This window comes from Aptenodytes patagonicus, chromosome 19 (genome assembly GCF_965638725.1).
Source record: "Aptenodytes patagonicus chromosome 19, bAptPat1.pri.cur, whole genome shotgun sequence".
Classification (NCBI taxonomy): domain Eukaryota; kingdom Metazoa; phylum Chordata; class Aves; order Sphenisciformes; family Spheniscidae; genus Aptenodytes; species Aptenodytes patagonicus.
Window position 1 is genome coordinate 4,730,489 of NC_134967.1, and position 20,563 is coordinate 4,751,051.

At 38.4% G+C, this 20,563-nt stretch overlaps 1 protein-coding gene across 4 annotated transcripts in view; it reads left to right on the top strand.

Annotated features, from left to right (window-relative positions):
- Positions 1–20,563, top strand: part of CTNNBIP1 (catenin beta interacting protein 1) — a 31,889-nt gene that overhangs the window by 6,863 nt on the left and 4,463 nt on the right. For 2 of the 4 annotated variants that reach the window (XM_076355933.1, XM_076355932.1), the window contains 3 exons: positions 9,938–10,027; positions 12,899–13,020; positions 13,500–13,590. In XM_076355933.1, coding sequence (XP_076212048.1) covers positions 12,925–13,020; positions 13,500–13,590 — 187 coding nt within the window. In that variant the 5' untranslated portion in view covers positions 9,938–10,027; positions 12,899–12,924. The remainder of the gene's footprint in view (positions 1–9,937; positions 10,028–12,898; positions 13,021–13,499; positions 13,591–20,563) is intronic. The other 2 variants (XM_076355934.1, XM_076355935.1) reach the window with 1 other exon arrangement.

Below are 20,563 nucleotides of genomic sequence, written 5' to 3' on the forward strand. Positions count from 1 at the left end.
AAAAAACCCCTGTAGTCAGTAGTTTACTTCTCTCCAGCCCATGTGTGTGTGTTTGAACAGTAGTGCTAAAGGGAGATTTCTGCTATCAAACTAAGGACCTCATAGAGGTTTATTTCACAGCTAATATAATTAAGGTAACATTCAAATTTGTGGTTAGGGAGGAAGGAAATTGCATCCCTTTTCCTGAGAAATAGGAAATCTCTTGAAGGCAAGATTTCCTTCCTTGTAATCCCACTTTACCAAAAAATATGGAAAGCAAAGTGTCTGTGGTAAAATTGGTGTGTAATTAGGAATTTGTTTTAAACTTGTGAACTTTAAAAGTCCTCTCTTAAAATTGACAAGGATTTTTTTTTTCCTTCCTCCTCTCTCCATCAGATATCTTTGCAGCATGGTCTTGTTTGGTGACCTAAAGAAGGTAACAAAAATCCTTTCTTGTGCTTTTTGGTTTTAATAAGTCCTTCAGAGAAGAGACGAACCGGCATACTTTTGCACATATGATTAAAACAGCTATTTAGACCAGTTTATGAAACATCGAGGAAAGTTCTCAAGGAGTATTATTTTATGAAGGTCCTAGGAGCAGGGGTCTCTTGCCCATATTATCCAATAACATTAGTGATTCTAACAGATCACTGAGGAGGCAAAGGTTTTGTGTTGTAGTTAGTGCAAAAAAGATGATCAAGGAATGTATTCATATTAGCCATTAATTCTTAGTTCAACTTTCAGCAAGAGCTATTAATAAAATACCTCTTTAAATGGTTTAAAAAATTAAACCATACATTGATTCAAAACGGAAACCACTTCTTTGCTTTCTGGTTATGCAGAGCATCCATGGGGAAAGCAGCACAGAAGATTTTTTTTTTCTCTAAAGAGGCAAGATAAGTAGGTGTCATAAGGAGTGTACTTATCACATTTTACAGCAAATCTTATTGATGTGCGAGGCCAGAACAATATTTCATGTTGTTGTACAATGGTTAGGCAATTTTGGTAGTCAAGAACTATTAATCTAAGAGTCTGGTCCTAATACTGTACTTTGATACAGTATTGCAAAATATTAAAATGCTAAGTAGTCACCAACCTAATAACAGCTCACGTTTTAATTGCTTTAAAAAAAAACAAACTAGAGCCATAATCTCTCTATTGTAAAAGATCTGCAGGCATTTTCAGTCTAAAATGTGTATGATCTGGCATTAATGATGTTCAGATGTCAGTATAAATTACAGGGCAGCATAGGTCACGTTTTAAATTGAAAGCTATCTCTAATATGCTAGGCATCTGTAGAAGGGTACAAGGATACTATGTTGATGGGTACCAAAGAAATGCCTATAAATATAATGGTGCTTCAGCGAGTGGAATAGTGGAGAGCAATCCTTTCAGTAGGCATTACTCACAATGTCTGCCATTTCTGGTTAAATATAACAATGCAGTGTGCTTAAGCTGCTGAGAAGTTGGTCACTAGACCACAGGCAGTTCGACTCCAAATATGGTACTTCAGTTTTTTGGGGGCTTTTACTGCATGCTTGTGAATTGAAATTAAATGTTATTGTTATTTTAACTGCTTACAGATACTGGAATTTTGCCTAGTCTGATTTTGGACGGTTCTGTAACGGTTTGTGATTGGTTAATAGTGTCACTTGTCTTTTTGTTAAAGTCGACTGAAACATCAAATTTTTGCACTAGACAGTTTAATTTCAAAAATCTGAATACTAGTGCAGTATTAATGAAACTATTTGGTTGGAAACATACCGAACGCTGAAGTGCTTCTCCGTTAGCACTGCTGGTAATTCTGAATGTGTGCTTGTTCATGCATATTTTTGTTCCTTGTTCCATTTCAAGCCACTTGAGAATTAGTGAAGGCGGCAGAAAAAACATCCTGCACTTTGGGCATATACACATACTTGCATCAATTTTGACATTGTACTTCGTTGTGTAGGCATGGTAGGCTTGTTGTAGGTTTATTATGAAGACTGAAACAATTTCTTGCTTCTACAGTCAACTACTTCTTTATCAGTGTTTATGCTTCATGAGTGTAGGGTGTTTATGTCCCGTGTATTAAGTTATTTTTTTAGCCTGTTTAGTTTCTGTAATATAAATGGCAGTCTTCGGTAAAACCCAGTTTTAATGCTAATGATCTATAAGTCTTCAGAGGATTGCGAGTCCAGCGTTACCACTTCTTGCAGAGCTTCTTTGAAAACGTGACTTTGGTTGTAAAGCTGATTGACGTTACAAGAAAATGAAGTGACCACAATTAATGGTCTCGACCTTCCTTGTGCATGTTTGTGTATTGGCCTTGGTTCAGTTTCTGCAATGATCATAGAACAGACGTGCTGCAGGAGGCTCTGTCATTGGTGTCAATAATTAATAGTCCATGATACACATATGATACTTCATAGGTGGAGGTGTTATATGGGTACATATTTGTACAATGTGTGTAGCGTGCCTACCATATAAAATGGGATAGATAGATTGAAAATAATTTGTTGATTCTTGTAAGCTGTTGGTAAGATTTTTACCTGTTATTGGTGCTCCATTTTTTCACTGGCTTATGATTAAAGTTAAAATCAAACTATGAAAATAAAGCTAATTTCTTAAGAACGAGAAAAGCATCTCAAGTTTGTTATGTCTGTGTGCTGGAAACTTGATTTTCTGTTTCTGAAAAGGTAAACTATTTACAAAGAGATCCATAGAAAGCATTGCCGTACAGTTTTGTTTTGATGATGGATGCATGACGCTCTTTTAACAGCAGTAATTCTTTTGTGTGGGACACCTGGTAGTTAAAATAATTTGCTATCTATCATTAGTGCCTGTCTAGGAGATTTGTAGCGTTGTTATAAATAGGGGAAGAGGTGCATGAGCCTCTGTGAAAGATGCTCATGATTAGGAGAAGAACAGCACTCCTCAATCCAGCTGTTGAAGACCATCTTGAGTAAAGTATTGTAACGTTCTTTTAGAATTGTTTCTTTGACTGGGATAGAATTTGTGTATAAACTGCTGTAGCTAAGTGTTGTCACTTTTTAAAGAATTTTTGACAAATTCATCTTTGAAGTGTGAATACCTTTGTGAAATGAAAGTCTTTTTTTAAGGTTTTGTTGCTGTTACTACATTTAATTTCGGAGGCTTCAAGTTGACTGATGTGAACTACCTAAAAACCTGCGCTGCCTCTTTTAACTGCATGAGACATGATAGATGTCTTTGTCTTTAAGAGGTTGCTGCTGTGGTACAGCAAGAAAAATAATCTGGTTTGTGTGTGCCTGAAGGTCAGGAGTCAAGCGTTAATTTCATAAAAATGGTGATTCTAATGGTAGGATTTTTTTTTTTTTTTTACAGTTAGCTTGAGCATTGATGTAAGAACTGCTGTAGTATAGTGGGAAGCTTTTTTGAATGCACTTCATTACTGCTTTTGAAGTCTTTTTTGAAGCTCTGAAAGATGAAGCAGCACTGGAAAAAAAAAACCTACTTGTTTTTATAGATTTTTCATGTCTAAATGGCAGTGTTTCGGGCTGTTTCCTGTCCCTCTTCAAGAGGGAGGACTGTACTGTTTTGTTAAAAATTTAAATCTAACATTTAAGAGATGCGAACCTACCACTGGAGTTCCAGGTGTAAATTGACCAAAATCTGACACTGGGGTTCAGATTCTAAAGCCAGCTAAAAGATAATACTGAACATAGAAACGAAGACAAAAAAAAAAGGTATTAAATATTTCAACTCTTACTGTTCACCTATAAATAGGTAGCTGTTATGAATTCTTCATTGTCATATCCCTCTGGAGATGGGAATTAATCCAGTCTCCAGCTGCCTGTGACTGAAGGTCATGAGTCAGACTGAATTAGAGGAAAATTTGTAGCAGGATTTTGCAGACTCTGGTTCCTGACTTCAGGTTTCAGGCTCCAGCTTGGAAGGTTTTTAGGGCTCTAGCTGTTCTCTGTAAAATGTCATTTGAAAATTAACAAGGCTTAAAGGTGCAGCATCCCCTTGCGCTTACAAGCTTCCCAGTATGACCATGTTTTAACCACTGAAGTACTCAATAGTGTCACTGTGGAGGCTAATAGCTTAACCTTGAATAATGATATCATAGAGCTAAAGGGACCTCTTCATGCTGGCTGTTAACTCAATTTGTGTAGTGCAAAGGAAACCTGCAGCGGTTGGTTTTATTCGCCATAACTCCTTATCTGAGCTTTTATAATCCTATCCCATTAATTGAGGTTTTTAGCTGCCTTGAACAGAACCAGCCAGATTCAAGAAAAAAAAAACCTGTAGCTGAACTAACTCCTGTTGGATTTCTTTTGGCTATAACTGGAAATGATACAAGATATTAAAGAGGTAGTCAGCTGTGACTTACATTTTAAAGAGCTTGCCAGATGGCCGCAGTAAGTACCGTAAATTATTAAGACCGAATATGTAAAATATTACATTTACTGACAGCTTACTGCCTTTTTCTTTTTTTTTTTTTTTTTCCCTTAATTTAGGCTGTGCAAATTCCTCAGCTTCACTTTGTTTTTTCCTATACCAGTAAAAAGTGGATGTTAGGAATTTCAGCATCACAGAGGACTGCAGTGTTGAGGGGAATATATAATTTGAAGGAACAAAAGCTCGTGTGGCTTTCTCATTGCCTTAAATAAGCATGTCTTTAAAATTAAATGGGATGCTTAAGTAGTTTGCCTTATGCAAAATTTACAAACATACCATTTTTTAGTGTGTCTTTTTTTCTTTTTCTGTTGGGATGTGACCTTTTTTTGGTGGTTTTGTTTTTTTTTTTTTTAAAGGGATGATGGGAGGGGAGTCAGAGTAATATATAATTTCTTTATTATGAACCCATCTGTGGCATTGTCCAGCAGAGAAGCACTTCCAGGTTTTGAATTCATAAGAGTATAGGTGGAAGTGAGGGAAATTAGTTATGAATGTAATTTTCAGTTGCTGTGTGTTGGAATCCTCCTCTACTGAAAGCATTCAGTCAAAACAGTTCTTGCCAGTGAGCCTGAGTTTCCCTAGGAGCTGTTTCCATCTGTTCATAAAACAGACTAGTTAAACTGAGTTTGAGTACAGATTTCTCCTGTCTATATATTTTTTTTTAAAGTGAAAACATGGTAGCTGATGTTCTAAATCTAGCTAGGGGAAAAAAAAAAGCGGGGGGGGGCGGCTAACTGCAAAGGCAGTATTTTTTCCATTACATACTGTTGTGTCCAGGGTCAGTAATTGAAGAGAAAGCCAGTACAATCTTTTAGTTTGTTTTTGGGAAGGATTATATTGTATTTTCATTATAAACTTCTCAGGACAAGTAACAATGTGGAGAGGTAGGGAAGCATCTCCTAATGCTACTGGAAGAGTTAAAAATACTTAATCCCCTTCTACTTTGGTAACGTGAAGTAGCCCAGCTGTTTTTCAGTGTAGACATACCTACATCGTCTGGTTGCAAAACCATGTCCAGTTTACTCTCTAACTTACTGCCTTGCTAATCTATAGTGTTTTGCATGAAGGTGATACTTTCACTTTCTTTGGCCAAGGGGACAGGATGGCACATACTCTTCCGCAGCCAAAGAGATCGGTTTGGTAGGCAGACAGACGGGGATCAGAACGGGGATGTCAGGCGTGCTTGACTCTGCCCAGTCCACATGCTGGGCCTTGCAAAGCAGAAGGCATTCCTGCGATCCTCACCCAGCCCTTCTGCAGGCAGCATGGGGAATGAAGTGCGGTAGGACAGGACAGCTTTTCTGTTTACTGACCAACCTACTCTACTGCTTGGGAAAGGGAGGGAATGTTTTTAAACTAAAATGTATTGCTTTGGCAAAGCTGGGCTGGCAGTTTTGGCTGTAATACATAGATCTTTCTCATTTATTATTCTGTCTTGTGAATCGTATTAAGAATAAATGAGAACTAAATTTCATTCCTTGTGCCTGCCAAACAAGGGAAAATTAGGTGACCCAATTATGTCCATTTGCAGTGTGTTGGATGCAGCAGGACAAGCCTGTAGGATTTAGTCTTTTAACAGAATTTAGTGAAGAATGTAATCATTTCAGACTAAAACTACAGCTTTTGAAGTGCACAGGTTAGGTTTCTTTTTTTGTGAGAAAGGAATTGAGTAATGGCATTGGAGAGTAGACCGTGCTTAGCTGCAGAATAGATAAGGTATTGGCAGCCTAAACTTCCCTGTTGGCTTTGCACATCTGCCTCACCCTTACCTGGAGAGACCAGTTCCAGACTTGATAGAACGCTGCATTCTGTATGGCTTCATCAGCCTTTGGCATCTCTCCCTTTAGTGCTAGTAATTCAGGATATGATTACCAGAAATTCAGCTGAGACACCAGTATTTTTTCGCTTAGGCCAGTAAGTATCAGTGAACGTGTAACTGGGCTTCTGAATAGCTTTGGCTATTCTTTCTTTTGAATCAACAGCTTTCCAGTTGAGTTCCGTTAATGCTGTGGGATTCCTTCAGTCCAGTACACGGCGGTTCTTGTTTTTCTATCTCCCTGTCTGGCTTTTTGTGCTGAAAATACAGATTGAAATACTATCTTTCAGGGAATGCTTCTCATATGCAATGTACTATATCTGGCAAGAATAGGTAAATAAATTAATTCTGTGTTTTAACTATAAACACTAGGATTCATTAGTGCTGTTAATAAAAGTTTGTTTGTGATGTATGGGATGTGCAAAATTTGTTTTTATCTTTGCTGATCAGCTGACATTCACCTGTCAGCATCCTGCATTTGGCATGTTGCATCCTGATGCTGGTTCAGTTTCCTTACGCTGTTGTAATTCAGTGACGTGTACTTTAAAAACATGTTTCTTTTCAATTAGAGTGCCTTACATTTTGGCTTAAAAACTCATTTAACCTAGCGATGTTTGGGGAAGCAGCATGATCTCTTCAGTGATAGAACCTAAAGCTAAGACTTGGACCTTTTTCCATCTCCCATATGGGCATCTCTGAACTCGTAAACATTACTTCACTGCTTTTCAGTTTTTCTGTATGTTAAAAAATACTCTTAGTAGTAATCTCTGACCCAAGTGTAAACCATTGTGAGGAAGTAGAATTATTTAGGACAGAAGAATAAGGATGGATTGAAACTGGAGTCTTTGTGCTTAGAATAGTTTTCATTTCATTTCCATGGTAAAGGACCTTGCATGGTTTTATCTGTTCTTAAATCCTGGCTGGCAATGTAAGCCCACTGGGGCAAGAACTTTGGTTGTGAGTTTGAGAAATGGTTTTATGTGCTTGTATTCTAGTGACACCTAAGTTGGAAAGTGTTCAGTTATTTTTTTGTCATACTCGTAACTCATACCTGGTATGAGTTAAGCTTTGACAGAACCTCGTGACCAGGAGAAAATCTGAATCTTGCTTTCCGTGGTAGAAGCGCTGATTGGTGTGATGAGCCCACGCCGCTGTTTGTAGTACCTGCGTAAGTGCAGAGAGGCTTGCGTTGAGGGTAAAGTGATACAGACCTACCTGAGTCCTGCAGCATTAATAGACTAAATGAAGCAGTCACCGCTTGTTTAGACAGAGACAAAAAATTGGAACTGAGCACAGGCAAAATAAACAACGTTCTGACCTTGCAGGAATGGATATAGGTGGGCAAAGAAGCAGAATTCAGAGCTGGTAATGGCAACTGAGGCAAAGAATTACCTGACCCTGAATGCTTCAGGGATGGATCATTGTGTAGCACGCAGGTCCATTGGGGCTCTTGAGATTGTGAGCAGAACTCGTGCTAGTAGTGATTCAGCTGTTCCTCAGCTGTCTTGCTAAACTCTTTCTCATATTTTGCACTTCTTCCCTCCCACCCCCAAAATACACAGTTGCAAAATATTTTTAGATCTTATTTCTTAGGGTTCGTTAGAGATGAATGTGGAAGTGCTGATGCGTAGTTGAAAATGTTGGAAGTGTGAGCTGCCGTTTAGAATAGATAGGAACAAGTTGGTAGGAGAACCTTTGTGTGGCTTTGGACTGGTTACCAGGCCTTTTAGTCTTATTTTGTTCTCATACTTTCTCTTAAAAGTAATGAAACTTGATTTTTTTTTCTTCTTATTTATTTATTTACTCTAGTCATTTTTGGAGCCTTTAGCAGTAAAGGTGCTTGTTATTCAGAGGATGCGCCCTATGGTTTATCAGACAAGTTCTCAAGTTCTGGTGTGCAAGCTTGAAGTTCCACCCATGTATTTGTTGTGACCGTGGTGAGGTGAGTTCAGCTGGGGGCAGCCACGTGGATCGGACAAAGACAGCATGTTTTGAGTGCTGCTGCTGACTTGTAGAGGGACTAGACTTTTGCTTGAAAAGTGAAACTGTCTGTGATACAAGCCTTCTGGCTGGTCATGAAAGTGGCCTGTGGAGGCTGTTTTGGTTCTCAGCTGAATTCCTCTGAATGTATAGGGTTAGGAAAACTTTTGATCTTTCTGTGATCTTTCTATTTCCATTTGTATTTGGTGATAAATATAACAAATGCGTAGATTACTATTATTACTATTATTTGCAATTTGGGGTGTGCGTGGGGAATTTTAATGGTAACTATAAATATGCTGTTACTGTCGGTAGGACAGAAGTGCATCTCAGAAGTGGTTACTTCCCTGCTCTAATCCTTTTCTTTAGGAAGGAGTTCACACGGTTGTGTGGTGAGTATTTGTACAGTGGTGGGGGGTGTGTCTTTGAAGTCCGTAGAAATGAGAACAGCAATTAGTTACTGCAAACTGTCCTGTTGTCATTGCTGTAGATAATCTTTCTTGGGACTGCATTGCATATTTAGAGGGCAAGAACAGTGGGAGCTAATTAGTGAGGTAGGGCTTAAATAATCCTTTCAGAGCAGGCAATTTCTCTCCTCTGGAGTGGTGAAATTATTCCTTTAAGCCATTGATAAAGCTCAGCTGCTTCCAACACTTGTTAGTAAGAGACACTGTAGAGAACCTATGGGTGAAGCTAGCAGGTATTTTGGATTCAGCATTTCTCTGATGAACCTGGTGCACAGAACAGTTGAGTAGCTTTAGCTGCTCTGGTCTTTTTTCCCTGCTAGTAATGACATCTGCATGGGGAGGTGAACAGCCATGAAAGAAATTGAATTAGTCTAGATCTGTCTTCGCTTTATTAACAAATGGTGCAGGTATGCATATCTTCCCTGATGAGAAACTCAATTAAAAGTACAGCAACTTATGCTATTAATTAAATGATTCTAGCTGTGATGCTGTCGTGAGTAGCAGGTACTTGCTATTTCACTGCATATTGCAGAGGGTTTGAACTGTCACTTCATTTGTGAGATTGAGCTGCTTGCCTTAGAGGCTAATGTGATGGATAGGAAGAGTTACAAATTCTTACCATGCCCTGATACCCAGTGTCAGTTGTAAAATATGCTCAGAAATATGTCAGGAGTCTAAAAAAAAAAAAATAGTCTATAACTGTTAGCTGTTGGTGGCTGAACAGTGAGGTTGGTCTGAAAAATTCTGCGCAAAGGGTTTTCCAGCCCAGCTTTCAAGTGCCAGTCTTCATAATTGCTATATTCAGATAACGTATGCATAGCTGAAAACAATAATTTTGGTCAGAATCAGCATGCTTTACATTTCTCCCTAGTTTTCCTCAAATCTTTGGTAAGCTACGCCTATTTTCTTTTTCTTCTACTAGAAGAAATTACATGTCACAACGTTTATTGTTTTTTCCAGGGAGTTGGGTTTTATGCTGAAAGCTTCTTAAAGAATGCAAAGCTTGAATGCATTCCATTCTCAAGTGATTGGGAATATCATTGGTATGGTCAGGGTGTAAATCTCACAGATGAAGAATAGCTTGACCTTTAAAAAACTTATTATTTAAAAATAAAAAGGGTCTACAAACTCCAGACAAGCCTACAGTTTGATGAATTTTGGCTACACCGTGTTCTAAAGCAGACTGTGATTCAAAGCATATTGAATGAAGGGTCTTTCTGGTTTTCAGCTTTGTATATTTCTGTAATTCTTTGCTCATTTGTTTTCACAGGGCAGTTTCCTCATACATTTTTTCCAGATACGATCATTAATCGGGACTGAACACGTGGGTTATCTGATCTTCTGTGGTTTTTAGAAGCAGGTATGTTGGCAGGGAAATCTCTGATGTTTTATTAGTTGGGGACGGGGGGGACGATGACTTCATCGATCTGCCAGAAAGAATTGTAGGGTTAGAGAAATTCTGCTTAAATAACTTTTCATTATGTATAGCATGTTAATGCAGTTTTCTTGAGAAAGCAGAGTTGATAAGTACTTTGATAAGATTTTTCAGTCCTTAATCTGTAAAGATGGATTGTGCTGTCTTCTGGGCATAGACTAGCTTTGTAAGTGGTTTTGGACATTTACTGATGTAATGTATGCTGGGTAGTATTGTCATCCTAAACAGTGTCTTATAAAAGCTTTATGTAACAGGAACAGAGACATGTTAAAGTTTTTCATGCTGGGGTCTCACTACTGTCTTAAGACTTGTGTCTTTCTACTTTGATGCCGTCAAGTAGGAAAAGCTGTGGTGGCTGAGGCTGTCACCCAAAATAATTGCGCAGTGTATGAAGAGCAAAGCGCTGTTGCTCTGTAATCTTGATTTAACCTCTTTATACATATATTTTGGTAGCTTTTGAGCTGTATTGAGTGCTTTTTTCCCCATGTTCCTTACTAACTTTGTGAAGCATTTGCTGAATGGGCAGGCTTTAGTATTTTCACCCTTCCTGTTAAATAGGTAGCTTCATGATAAATCCATCTTGGCTGAAGTTTACTTTAGAAGAACCAGGTTTAGATAGGAATTTCCATCACCCTTTTTAAAGTTTGAAAAATTAATAAACAACTGGAAGACTATTATGATGGAAAACAATGAATAATGGCACGTATAGACTACAAATCTCTTGTAATATCTGATGTGTAGAGGAATGCTGAAATGTGGTCTTTCTAGCTGGGATGGGGGCAGCTGTGGCATTTTCTTGGTGCTTGTATATGGTGCCACCTACTGATAGATATCCCATATAATTTGTTCCATTTTTAAACCATAGGTGTGTTACCACATTTCAGTTTTTTGCTGTTGTGCTTTTTCTTTTCTAAATTGATTTCTTTGGCTACTAGTACAGCACCTTCCCTCTTCAAGTAACAATATTTTAAAAAAAAAGTAGGTATTAGTATAATATTAAGAACCAGTCACAACCTTTCAGACTTACTTGGTGTCTTGATAAACATTGATTGTTTTATCAGTCTCTGGATATGCATAACGTAATGTTTCTTGCTCACTGTCTTATTTTGTTCATTGTCTTACTATTGACATCACTTATGAGCACTCCGTAAATTGCACTGCGGAGTATATGCTTAGTAATGTAATCCAATCTACTTATTTGAGTTGACACTACACAAAAATATGGGATCGTTTTATTCCCCCTTCAGAAAGCAGTTTGCTGATTATAGCAAAAAAATATGATCACCTTGCACATTTACAGGCTGCAAGTTTCCAAGCAGAACCATCTATAGCAAAACAGCGTAATGCAAATCTTCCCACTGGAAACTTATTCAAGTAGGACTGGTGATATAGCTTTCTCCACTTTTTACTACTGTTATCTTCATGCTAAGTAATGTGGGTGGTAAAGCCTATCCCAGCAGCTGCTACTTAAGTTTGCATTACTTCTGACTCACTCAGGAGGGCCTATGTGTAATTTTAAATGCTTTCCACGCCCAGATTACTTTCCCTTAAAAGTACTAATGAAAATAAAGTGAGGGGAGAGGTTGGTAATGACTACAGGAAAACATTACATGGAAGACGGTGTGTTTGAACCTGCTGTGATCCAGTCTTCACTAAGCATGCCTCGTGTGTAGTGTATTTCCTTGGTTGCTAAGGTTCAGGAAAGCAGGCTTACAGATTAGCCGAGGACCAGACCCAGTTCTGTGAATGAGAACTGATTGGAGAACTGGTCTGGAGCCACTTCTCCGAGCTGTGCATGGTGGAAGAGTGGCTGGCTTACACCTCCATCCACAGATCCCTTAGCGGGGGTTACGTTTCTCCAACACCCAGTACTTCTAAGAGGTTAGTTTAGTTTGTTACACTGCTGTACTAGTGTACTATTTGAAGGACCATTATTTTCTAAATTTGAAGTTTAGTTTTTTACTATTGTTCACTTAAAAAACATGCTCCAAGATAATTTTTAATAGCAGCTGAAGAGTGTGCCTAAACATCTTTTTTTGTCTTGGTAAACACCCTATTGTGGAACTTAAATAATTACCAGATACTCAGACAACAAAGTATAATCATGCTCTGCACTATACAATTTAGATAGCATAGTCTGTTTATTCCATAACGTAATTATTTTTTATTGAAATAGAAAAGCAAAACTTCAGCTTTTAAATGATACGAGAAAGGATGATAAACTCTACTCCTTCCCTGCTCCTCTTAGCTCTTCTTTCTCTCCAAAACCATTTAATAAATTTTATTAACTTTTACAAAAGTGCAGTGGCCTTTTTTATATGATATAAAAAGGAAAAAAGAGAGAGGAGAAAGACTTAAGAGTTTAGATTTCATCCAGCTTTTGTTTAGCCATTGCAGGCTGGATGGCTGTGCATTCTGCATCCTGTTTTCATACTGGTTGTGCTTATTTATGGGAAAAAGCCAAAACCACAGACTCTTCTGCCAGGGTGATTCTTTCATCTAGTTGTTAGAATTCTCTTTTTCTACTCATGCTGTAATGTAACAACAGATAATGAGCTAGTAGGGATGAGAACATCAGCTTCTTTGAATGTTTGAGTTGCATATGTAAGGCCCAATTAGCTGTTCAAATTTTTAAGGATTTCTCTGATGAAGCATGTGATTCCTTACTCTCCCAGGCTATTAAGTGGTCTGCCTGCTGGTGAAAAATAGGTAGTTCGGAAATTAAACTTTTCCTATTATTCCTATTATACCCCATTACCTATTTTAGTTTGTCTTTTTCTGATCTTATATCTTCAGGAAATCCAGGAGCTGGCAGGAGGGGAATGAACCGTGAGGGCGTCCCCGGAAAGAGTCCGGAGGAGATGTATATTCAGCAGAAAGTGAGAGTCCTACTCATGCTGAGGAAGATGGGATCAAATGTAAGATGCACTGTCATAGCCCCTATTTTGTGGCTTTCCAGACAATTTTGTAGTAACTGGGATAGCGCTTACTGAGATGGGCAGGTGATGGTCTGGTTTTATCACTAAATTGTTTTAGCCATCATTAATTTAACCATTATCTGCAGTTAAACACAATTGATGTTTGCTTAAATATTATGAGGCTTGTGATGCCTGAAACTAAATCTCAGCATCTGATCATTCCTAGATATACAGTAAAGTTTTTCATTACTGGAAAACCAGCAAAATAAAGCAACTGTTTTAAGGCGACTTTGAATCTCTCCATGAGTGCATGATGCTGTGTCCTTGCTGATGGTATAGTTTGCACAAACAACAGTTGATTAAACCGTTGAAGAGTAGAATAGAGGCAACTGTGACATCTCTTATTGGGAAGTGGAAGATAATATCTTCAGTCTTTCTTCATTTTCCTTTTTGCTGACTGACTCTTTGTACATTTCCAGCTGACTGCTAGTGAAGAGGAGTTCTTGCGCACATATGCAGGTGTAGTGAATAGCCAACTTAGCCAGCTTCCTCAACACTCAATTGATCAGGGTGAGTACTGGATTTGTTTGCCTTGTGTTTGTTTAATCTGAGAACGGTCTCAGAAAATACTAAATTTAGGTTCCTGTATTTCTGTAATAATATGCCACCTACTTAAACCCATCCTGCAATCTGGGATATGCAAGTCATTGCCTGCTATAATCTTTGGAAGAGAACTAGAGTGTACTGTTCAACAGGTGGTTGTATTTTAACAGGTAAAGTCAGTCTTGGCCATACCTAAGATTCATTAGGATGAAGAGCATTGTTAAAGTCTTATTCTCCATGATAACTCAAAACATTGATGGCCAAAGTCCTGTGAACTAAATGCATGTAAGCTTCCTACTCTGTAACACATGAAATGGAAAAAATTTTAACTTGATTGATTTTTTGCTATAGTCGAAGTTAAATTCAGGTATGCATAGGTCCTTCTAGTTCTGCGCATGTCTTACTGTATTCAGTATGGATCCTCTGCATAAGACGAATTTCATCTAAATTTTTATATTTGTTCTTAAACTGGACACCTGTGCTTAAAAATGAAAAAGACTGGGGATGGCAAGCACTTTCTTTGTACGCTTCAAACTGGGACTTTTATAACAAAGTACAATGTAAAGTAGATACGGATTTCTAAAGTACAAAAGCAATTTGTTATGAGTATGATAATTTAGTTACTATGCCTCTAGTTGCTTGATAACACTTTTCTCACAAAATAAAATGGAATCATCTAACAACGTCTTTTGTTTTTCACATTTCCATGAATGTGGAAGTGCAATGTTACTATTTCAGCAGAGGGAGAGTTTAGCAATAGGAGGGATTTGTTTCCCATTGCATTTCTTTAATTTGCACAACGTAATTAATTCCCGGATGAGGGTAGTAGATGTGAAATAACTTCAGAAATCTGCTTTGGTTTGTTTAGATTCCCATTAAGGGGATGAAGTACGTGCTGCTTTTGTGAATTCTTTGCAGACGTCTTGGTAAAAAAATGTGTGGTGCTACTCTGAATCTACTAATCTCTTCTGAACCTGAACGTTTCTTTCTGAATTTTTTTTTTCTCCCCTTCAAAGGCCTCGTGCCAGATCACATTCATAATGTAGAATTTGGTATTGAAGGAAAATTAAGGCTCGTATGCCAGAAAGAACTGAGCTGAGCAGAAATTTAATATAGATCTAAGACATTTAGAAAACCACTAGAAACACAACCTGCGCAAACTTGCTCTTCAGTTTTAAGCCTGTGTGTTCATTCCTCACATAGCTGGGGGATTGATGGAGATAGATATACTTGTATATTCTGGCTCAGAATTCATAGACTTTTCTGCCAGTCTGAAGTGAAAATTTGCCGGTTTCTCATCGAAAACTGAGGTAGACGTACTCAGTTAAGAAAGACTGTCTTAGTTGCAGTTGGTATTTTTCAGCATCACCCCTAAAGTAGTTACATTTCTCACGATGAAAATATCTGCTGAATTACCTGCACTTTGGCAAAGAAGAGATAATAAGAACAGAAGTCCAGCCAGGGGACACAGATACTTTGTACAGCTGTGCTCCTGCACAGCTTGATCTAACTTTCTTGTCTAAACTGTCTGATTTTATTATCTGTAAAATTATATTTTCTCACTTTGTAGATGGCTTTGGAGACTCAAAAACCTGAGTTTTGACATAGCTTTTAAATATAATCAAAAGAGAGACCAACAGTTACTTAGTCTGCTTCTAGACTCTCTCATCATGCGATACAGGAAATGTAAGAGCTTCATACGTTGTTCAAAAAGTTGTCTTTGTCCCGTATTTGAACAGATGCTAACTGATTTCTCTGTCATCATTTTCTTAAATCCTTGAAGATTCTTAAAACTTTTCCTATAGGGAAGCGAAGCCCTCCCTGTTGATGCTTGCTTTGATCTAATCTGAGACACTGCTGTCTTTCCTGGGAGGTTTGACCCCACAATCTTCCTTCGATCCTCCCAAGTTATAATTACGCTGGTGGTCTGACCGTTAAGACTTTTCTTGGTAGGGGAAAAAAGAACAAAGAAATAAAATAGTTAAATATTTAGAGAAGTGGGAAAGGATGTTGGTTCTTTTCATATTCAGATGCCATCTCTCCAAATTAAGTAGTGAATAGCATGAAGAACAAATGAAAATGAGGATACCTAGCCAAATACTTTTTCCTTTGGAGAAAGATGAAGCTGTAGTATGCTGTATAGACATAAGCAGCTATAATTTATTGCTCAGGACTTTGATTTCCTTAGAAATCTCTCCAGATTTCTAACAGTCAGCTATGATAATGTTGCTCTTTGCTCTTAGGTGTGGTGGCTCACGCAGCAGCAGTCATTGCCGTCTGTCTGTACTTTTGCTATATCCTGGTGTTGGTGAAACAGGAAGGGTCGATTATGAAAGCATTGGAAATCGAGAATACAAATTGCATAGGTGTCCAATTTGCCATCTTAACGGAGATTCCATCTCCACTAGATGGCATTATCTTGCGCTGAAAAACCTGTTCCCAAGTCCACACACTGAGGTACTTAAATGCTTTGTGTTCTTCAAGATTGCTTAAAGGAAGTTTCTTCCCTACTTCTCTGCTGTTTCCGTTGAATCTCCTCTGGGGGATTTTTTTTGTTCCTTTATGCAACTTGCCTTACACAACAACTAAAAGGTGTGTTATTTAAGGGGTAACTTACAAAGAGTTAGTATGTTAGTGGCTTTCACAATCTTTTCTTCCAATAGTAGGACAGACTGCTCTCAGCCTAACTTGTCCCAGACCTATCTTTAGAGTCCTTTTCCTCCAGCAGACACACACAAGACAGAAAGCTGGTTTCATACCCCTATTTCGTTCCAAAAAAGGGAATGACGTTCTTGGCCTTAGCACTCTAAAAGCTTTCTTATAGACCTGCAAATTTTTGTGTGTCACTTAAAAATGCTGCAGTCCGGCTCCAGAATTACAGGAAGGTCATTTTGTTTCGGTTTTGGGTTTGTTTTTTTTTTTGAGAAGAGTATAGAGGATGGATGGTCTAGAATTTTGTAAGCGTATTATGGCCTCTGTTACAATTTTTATGCTTTTCTTTGTTGTGTATCCATGAAATACTGTCTTAGAACAGCTGGCTGGTGGCCTCATAATAATTACCTGAGGTAGAACTGCTGAGTTTATCACTGTATGGTGCTCCCTACTATGGTTTCTGATAAAGATCAGTCAACTTCTTTGTTGAGTCTATTTGTTTGACCACAGGGAGTCACTGCAACCTATGTGTCCAATATATATTTGCAGCAACGTGACAGTGCATTGAAGAAAGAAGTTTACACTTGTCCCTGCTGAATTCAAGTGTTTGTGCCATAAACCTTCAGTGAGCCAGTATTAATAACAATATCTCTGCTATTTAAAGTTCCTGCATGATACTCTGCTTCCTGTCTTAGGGTTCAGCAATAGAAGTTAATTGCTAATTTTGGTCAAGAAGCACCTTAGAATACCTCTGTAATTTTTGAACAAGCCTGAAGTCTAAGACTCCCCTTCAGTTTGCGCTTATTTTCATAGGAAGACAAGAAATTAAACTCTATCTTTTTATTTCCTATCTTGCTTTCAAAAGGAATTATCAATTCAGACGTACAAAATGACAGATCTCCTTTTACCTTTGAAAGGTACATTTGGAACACCTTCACTCTTGAAGCATCTACGTGGTATACTGTTGAAGGGAATCTTGTTTTCCTGACAGGAAGCTCAAAGTAATTCTGATTGCATTACTGAATATCTTTGTGTAAATCAGGTAATAATGACATATGTCCAGGGCTCTCTAATGTGCTGTATATACCAAATAGAAATTAGTGCAAATCTTTCTGGTGTGTGTTCTAAACTCTTTACATTCATAACCACAACATGTATTAGAACAACAGATCTGTGAAGGTATCTTGAATGACCAGAACATGTATTCTAGTCTTAAAATAGTTTGTTCTCCCCCCCCCCCCAATTCCAGATCTATTTGCCCTTTCTTTTCAGCGTATTCCAGAATCTGAGGAAGTGCTTAGTCCTTCAGTGTGTTGACTTTGATACACTTCTCTAGAGGTACTGTTTCCCTAACACAGGCTACGCTCCACCAAGAGCACGGAACATTTAGGCAATTCAGATGTCTGGATTCTGTTCATAGCTTGATATTTGAACTATTTTTATAAATACTTTGGCCTGTTCACCCGTTCTCTTCTCCAACTGATCCAGACAGTCGTGTTGCATCCATGACAGTTATGAGGCTTATCTGATGTATTAAAAATACTTTATTATCCATTGACAGGTGAACTGCTAGCAGAGGGGATGAGATCTCAGTAACCCAGGAAAGCCTGAACAACAGTTATAAAACTCTAAGCTGAAGTATTTAATACTTAAATTTAGTATTAATTAAGAGACTGAACATTAATGTCATGCTCACATTTTTTATAACCATTTTATTTTTCAATCGTTGCTGTAATGTTGTTAACACCTATATGAAAGTGCAAAACATAGGGCATTTTTCTTTACTCAGGGAGCTTTTTAGCTGATACCTGTGGGTTGGTTGCTGTTTTGTTTTTATGGCTTCAAGAATAACGGAGGAACCCAAAGGCATCTGTGTTCAACCAGTGCATATGCTAGACAGTGGATGTAATCATGAGCTGTTTTGAGGTACTAACATATTAGTTGTCTTCCCTGCATTGCAGCAAGAACTAACGCAGCTCAGACTCATTAGGTTTCTTGAGCTTGAAATGATGAAATTAAGGCTTTCTCACATATTTTTAATACAAGCAAAATGCTTCTCAGGAAGTTATATACACAGAAGCATCTCCTGCATAAAAAACATATTTCCTGTTTCCCAGTTACTTCCATTTCTAAATGGTAGGCTAGCACTTGGCTTTCTTAAGTCGCTGCTCTGGCAAATCTGTAAATGGAAGCTGTGCAGCTAGTAAGCATGATATGTGAATTATACTAAGACCTTGGTGATTACAGCTCTGTTGTTCCTATAGCAACAGGAGTGTCGTGCTGGTTCTTGAAGAAAGCTGGTCCCTTGGGGAGGGCAAAGCTGAGATGCAAACACATGCCTCGGCTAGGTTAGACGCATTCTCTGCATTGTAGGGCATTAAAAAAGAACCCAGGCTGCTTGTGGAGTTAGGAGGGGGACCATGCTCATGAAATATCAGATAGTGGTGGAGAAATGGAGATAGAGCTCTTCTCAGTGTAGTTTTGTTCTTTTGAACACAATGCTTGTTTTAACACGCTGCTCCTCGTAGCAGTGCATGTTGTATTTTTAGAATGCCAGACTAGGGTACTAATACTGGGAATTTCAGAGAAAAGTTAATGTTTAGGAGATAGTTGCTGGAAGGTGATTGAAGAAATGTGTGTATACAAAGATCTTGAGGGAAGTAAAGAATTTTTTTTTTAATTTGACAGCCTTCAGAAATTCATGACAGGCTTAACCTTCTGATCTCTAAAGGCTTTTCGGGTTTAATTAATTTTGCAGGTGACTACAAACAAGTCAGGTGTATGTATCTATTCATCATTCAAAGAACACTTGGAAATAGCAGCTATTAGATGCGTCAGCATCTTCCTTTGTGTTAAGGTAGTGTGGTTTTAATCCAGTTGTACCCTACTGGCTTGATGTCACTGTAGCTGAGTACTTGCTGTGGAAAGCATTAGCTTCAGTCATCTTGGCGAAATTTTCTGAAGCTTAGGTGAACTGATTAGCAGTTGCATGTGCTGAGCTCAGTGGCTATCTACAATCTTTACTGCTGTGCGGTAAAGTCATTCAACCTTCAGATCATCTTGGCTTGCTAAGACTGAAGTCCCAGTGGTGTAAAAGAACTACTAAATTCAGCAATCCAAACAACTGCAATTAGAACATAATTGCAGCGGGATGTTTTTGAAAGTTAGTGGGGTAAGACTGTCACTATTGCTTTTTAAGATAGGACATAGGCCTACCAGTCGCTTATTGTTAATTTCTGGGAAGGATGAGGGTGGGGAAGTGTAAGGCAGAAGAAGCGGGAGAAGTATTTCCATGTCTGAAAGTTTGTGGCAATTAACGCTTCGCTCATGAAAGAAGATGGGGAATATTTTGTTGGGTATATGTAAGTCTCTATTTCAGTGTAGAAATGCATGCCCAGAAAAGGGACAGCTGTGGAGGGAGAAGTTATATGTATAGAATGTAGGAGGTCAGGCATAAATGTGCCTTTTTCATTGTTCTGTACGTTAATTACTGGAAGTGCAAAGCTCAGTGAAGGATGTGCTAAAAGTAAACATGGTTCACCATCCTATTGTCTTAGTTGTGGGCTTTTGGCAACGTGCAGCTTAACTTTATAACCTGTGCTCTGCTTTTTAAATTTTTTTTTTTTTTTTTACTTGATTAGAAAGAAAACATCTGTTGTGGGAGCCAAGTGGGGCTGCAGCAGACGCTCTATTCACTAGTACTTTAATCCCTGCTTTCCTTTCACCACATAGAAACCCCTGCTCTATTCTCTGGAAATGTTTGTATTTGTACATGAGCACAGGCAGCTGTAGAATTGCTTAATGAGCAGACTTGTTAGATTGGTTTCATTTAGCTCTGGATAGTTTGGGTTGTAGGACTGGACTTGAACAAAACCTGCTTTTGTGCTGAGAAATGTGGATGCGGATGACCTTTTCCTGGACAAATGTCACCCAGGCTTTTTTTGCTGCAGGACATCTTCAGAAATAATCATGCTCCATAAGTGGCTTCTGGAAGGTTGAAAGCACTGATGAGCGTACCCCTTTCATTTGCATACTGTGCTCTTACCCTTACTCGAGTTCAGCAGAGAAGTCTTCCATTCTGTTTTCAGATCATTGAAACGCTCAGCTAAAACCAGTAGGACTTACCGCCCTTCAAGAGGTTGTGGCATTGTTATCTTACAACTAACTACTTGGCTTACAAACATGGAGGTATCTTCCCTTTTTGCAAGTCCCCTGAACAAACTGGTTCCGGTCACAGCACTCGTGAAGAATGGAGAAGTGCTGAATAACGAACTGTCTCTTTTGTTAG